Raw genomic sequence first — 3,010 nt, 5'->3', positions numbered from 1 at the left:
CAGGATTCGGGAACGCTTGTTTTTAAGGGAGAAAAAAAAAAAAACCCACCACCTCCTCTCCCCTCCAAATTGCACGCAAGGTTTGCGCCGCGGGGCGCGGAGGTGGAAGCGGGGTCGCGCCGGGTGTCGTGTCCCGTCCCCCCCCCCGCCCCCGCAAGGCGCGGAGCTGGGCTGGGCTCCACCGCCCGAGCCACGGGGGCTGGCCCAGCCACCCCCCTTCGGGCTCTCCCCCCCCCCCCCCCCAGGGCGTCTGCACAACACACACCAAAACAGCCTTGCTGAGGTTTCCTCGCTTTCTTTTTTAGTTTTTTTTTTTTTATTTATTATTATTGAAGTTGTGGCATTATTTGCAATGGCAGTGGTACAGACCGGCTCAGGAACCATTGAAACAGATTTGTCTTCAAGTAAAGTCTAAAAAATATTTTGATTCATAGCTACATCTTGTGAATGCAAAAAAAAAAAAAATTCCCACTATAAAAATAAATTTACATTTTGTAAATAACAAAAGCAAATATAGTGCCCTTTGGCTTAACCAAAAGAAAAAAAAAAGACTATTGGATGTCAAAGTTATCCACATTTCTGACATAAATAGAAAATATAAGTTAGTATAACTCTTAAAAAAAGTTTTGTACAAATATACACTTGCTTTTTTCATTTTTTTCTTTTTCCTTTTTTCCTTTCTTTTTTTTTTTTGCACTGAGAGCTCAGCAGAGATTAAACATTTCATATAAATGACTTTTAAAGCTTTACACTTCTGGCCAGTGTACTCACATTAGGCATAATACATTTCTATATAAAACGTTAATACATTGCACAGTTGTACGTTAACACTGCTCCGTGCGCGGCCGCGGCCGGCGGGCAGGCGCTCCGGCTCCGGCTCCGCTCCGGCTCCCGCTCCCGGTCCGGGCGGGCGCAGAGAGAGGGGGTCCCGGCTCGCCGCGCCGCCCCCCCCCGGCCCCCCGCGCCTTCGGGGCGCCGCGCCTCCGGGGGCGGCGCGCCTCTCCCGTGGGTGCCGTAGTGCAAAAATCTGGAGAGGAACAAAAAAGGAGAAGGAAAACAAAAATAATCAAGGGAGGAAAAAAAAAGTGGGTGGGTGGGTGGGGGAAATAAATACAGAGCCACGCAGAAAGCGCCCGGGCACCCCAAGGCGCGCCTCACCTGGCTCACCGGAGCCGCTTGCGGGGGGTCTGCTCAGCCGGCACGGCGGCGGGGGGCGGCGGGCAGCCGGCGGGGCGCTCCGCCGCCGCCTTGGGCTCCGCCGGCCTTTTCCTCCTCGCGAAGAAATCTGGATGAGGGACGGAGAGGGAGAAAGGGGAGAGGGAGGGAGGGAGGGGGTCCGTCAGCCGCTGCGGCGGGACGCCCACGGCCCCCCACGCCCCCCTGCACACACCCCCCCCCCCACGCACCTGTGATGCGGGCCGTCGGGCCCCTCCGGCGGAGCCGCATGCCGCGGCGGCGGGGCGCGGCGCGGTTCTCCCGGCTCAGTCGCCCCCCGGGCCCCTTGCCGGCGGCGGGGGGCGGCGGCGGCGAGGGGGGCGCCCGGCGGAGGGGGACTCGGTGCCGCCCCACCTGTAGCGTCTCCCGGTAGAAAGCGGGGACGGCGGCACCCTCCACCTCCTCCCAGCGCAGGCGGCCGGGCCCCGGCAGCGGCGTGTCGGTGTGGAAGTTGTAGTCCCAGCGGCGCTGGTCGTCCTCTCCCATCTCCCGCAGGCGGTTCCGCAGCTCCCGGCCCAGCTCCTCGTGGTCCACCGGCCCGAAGAGGCTCCTGCAGACGGGGCTGCGGCCGTGCCCGGCCAGGGCTCGCCGGGCGGAGAGGCGCTCCAGGGCGGCGGCGCCGGAGAGGTGCACGTTAGACATCGCCGCCGGGCAGGACGCGGGGTGGGATGTGGTGGGCTGGGCTGGGACGGGGTGGGTGCCCCCCCCCGCCGCTCCTCTCCTTGCCTCCCGTCCCCTGCGCGCTCCGGCCGGCCCTGCCTCCCGCCTCTGAGCCCCTGCCCCCGGCCGCCTGGCTTTTAAACCCCGCTCCCCGCGAGTGCGAGCAAAACAACCATTAGCATAATAGTATTTCCCTGCCATCGGCCCGCCGCGATTGGCGGGGACCCCCCCGCCGCCCCCCGGCCCCCGGCGGCAGCCCTCCTGCCCGCGCCCTCCATTGGCTGCGCCGGGCAGCGCCGCGCCGCCGCCGGCCGCATTGGCCCGGCCCGGCCCCGCCGCGGACCGGGGGGGGCGGCCCCGGCGCTGGCCCGGCCCCGGGGGGCGGCCGCCGCGCTCCCCGCCCGCCGACGGGCCCGCTCCCTTTGTCTGCCGGCGGCTGCGGCTCCGCCGCTGCTTCCTCCCCGGCCGCGTTCGGCGTTGGTTATTTTCCCCGCTCCATGCTGCCTTTTCAGCGTGTAGGGGGGGTGTGTGTTTGCGTTATTATGACTTTTTTTTTTCTTTTTTTTTTTTCCCCGAGGGGTGTCGCCGGGAGGTTTTTCAGCATCCGTGGGGGCGCGGGGGTTTGGGGCGGGGGAGGAGATGCGTGTGGAGGAAAACGCGATCGTTTCTGGCTCGGGGATTTTTTTTTTTTTTTATTACGCTGCTGCAAAACAAAGCGAGATGCTTGCAGATTTCAAAACAAGCTGAAGGCTATTTTTAAAAATAGGGCTTCTCAGCTGCATGGAAGTAATAAGTTGCAGCCTTGCTGAATAGAAATACATGAAAACCACAGCATTTTCCTCTCCTAACTTTTAAACCCACATAATACGTGTTTGTTCACTGCAGATGAACTAATCTCGCTATTGTATTGCCAGGGATCAGCTGGCTTGTGCTTTACATTTTCTGCAGGTCACTGCAATCATTGCCTTTTGTTGTTTTGGGATGGAGGAGTATGAAAGGGAAGGGAGGGGGAGCATAATTGACACGGTGCTAAAATTGGGCCCAGAACATCATCATAATTTTGATGCGCGCCTCGGGGGCTTGTTACTACAGTGAGCTTTTCATCTGCAAACAACAAGGGAAAAGATAGACCTTT

The 3,010-nt window shown here is 60.2% G+C and overlaps 1 protein-coding gene across 1 annotated transcript; it reads right to left on the bottom strand.

The window, feature by feature from the left end:
- Positions 1 to 293: 293 nt before the first annotated feature.
- On the bottom strand, positions 294 to 1,987 carry CDKN1C (cyclin dependent kinase inhibitor 1C). Its single transcript, XM_054200036.1, has 3 exons — positions 1,407 to 1,987; positions 1,159 to 1,285; positions 294 to 1,027 (listed from the first exon to the last, which is right to left on the bottom strand). Exons 1-2 carry the CDS (start codon positions 1,855 to 1,857, stop codon positions 1,164 to 1,166), a joined length of 573 nt encoding a protein of 190 aa, XP_054056011.1. The 5' UTR covers positions 1,858 to 1,987; the 3' UTR covers positions 294 to 1,027; positions 1,159 to 1,163.
- Between the last annotated feature and the right edge of the window lie 1,023 nt (positions 1,988 to 3,010).

The sequence above is a fragment of the Rissa tridactyla genome, chromosome 4, assembly GCF_028500815.1.
Source record: "Rissa tridactyla isolate bRisTri1 chromosome 4, bRisTri1.patW.cur.20221130, whole genome shotgun sequence".
Lineage (NCBI taxonomy): Eukaryota > Metazoa > Chordata > Aves > Charadriiformes > Laridae > Rissa > Rissa tridactyla.
Note: the sequence above shows the minus strand (reverse complement) of the source record. Positions and strands in the feature narration are given on the sequence as shown.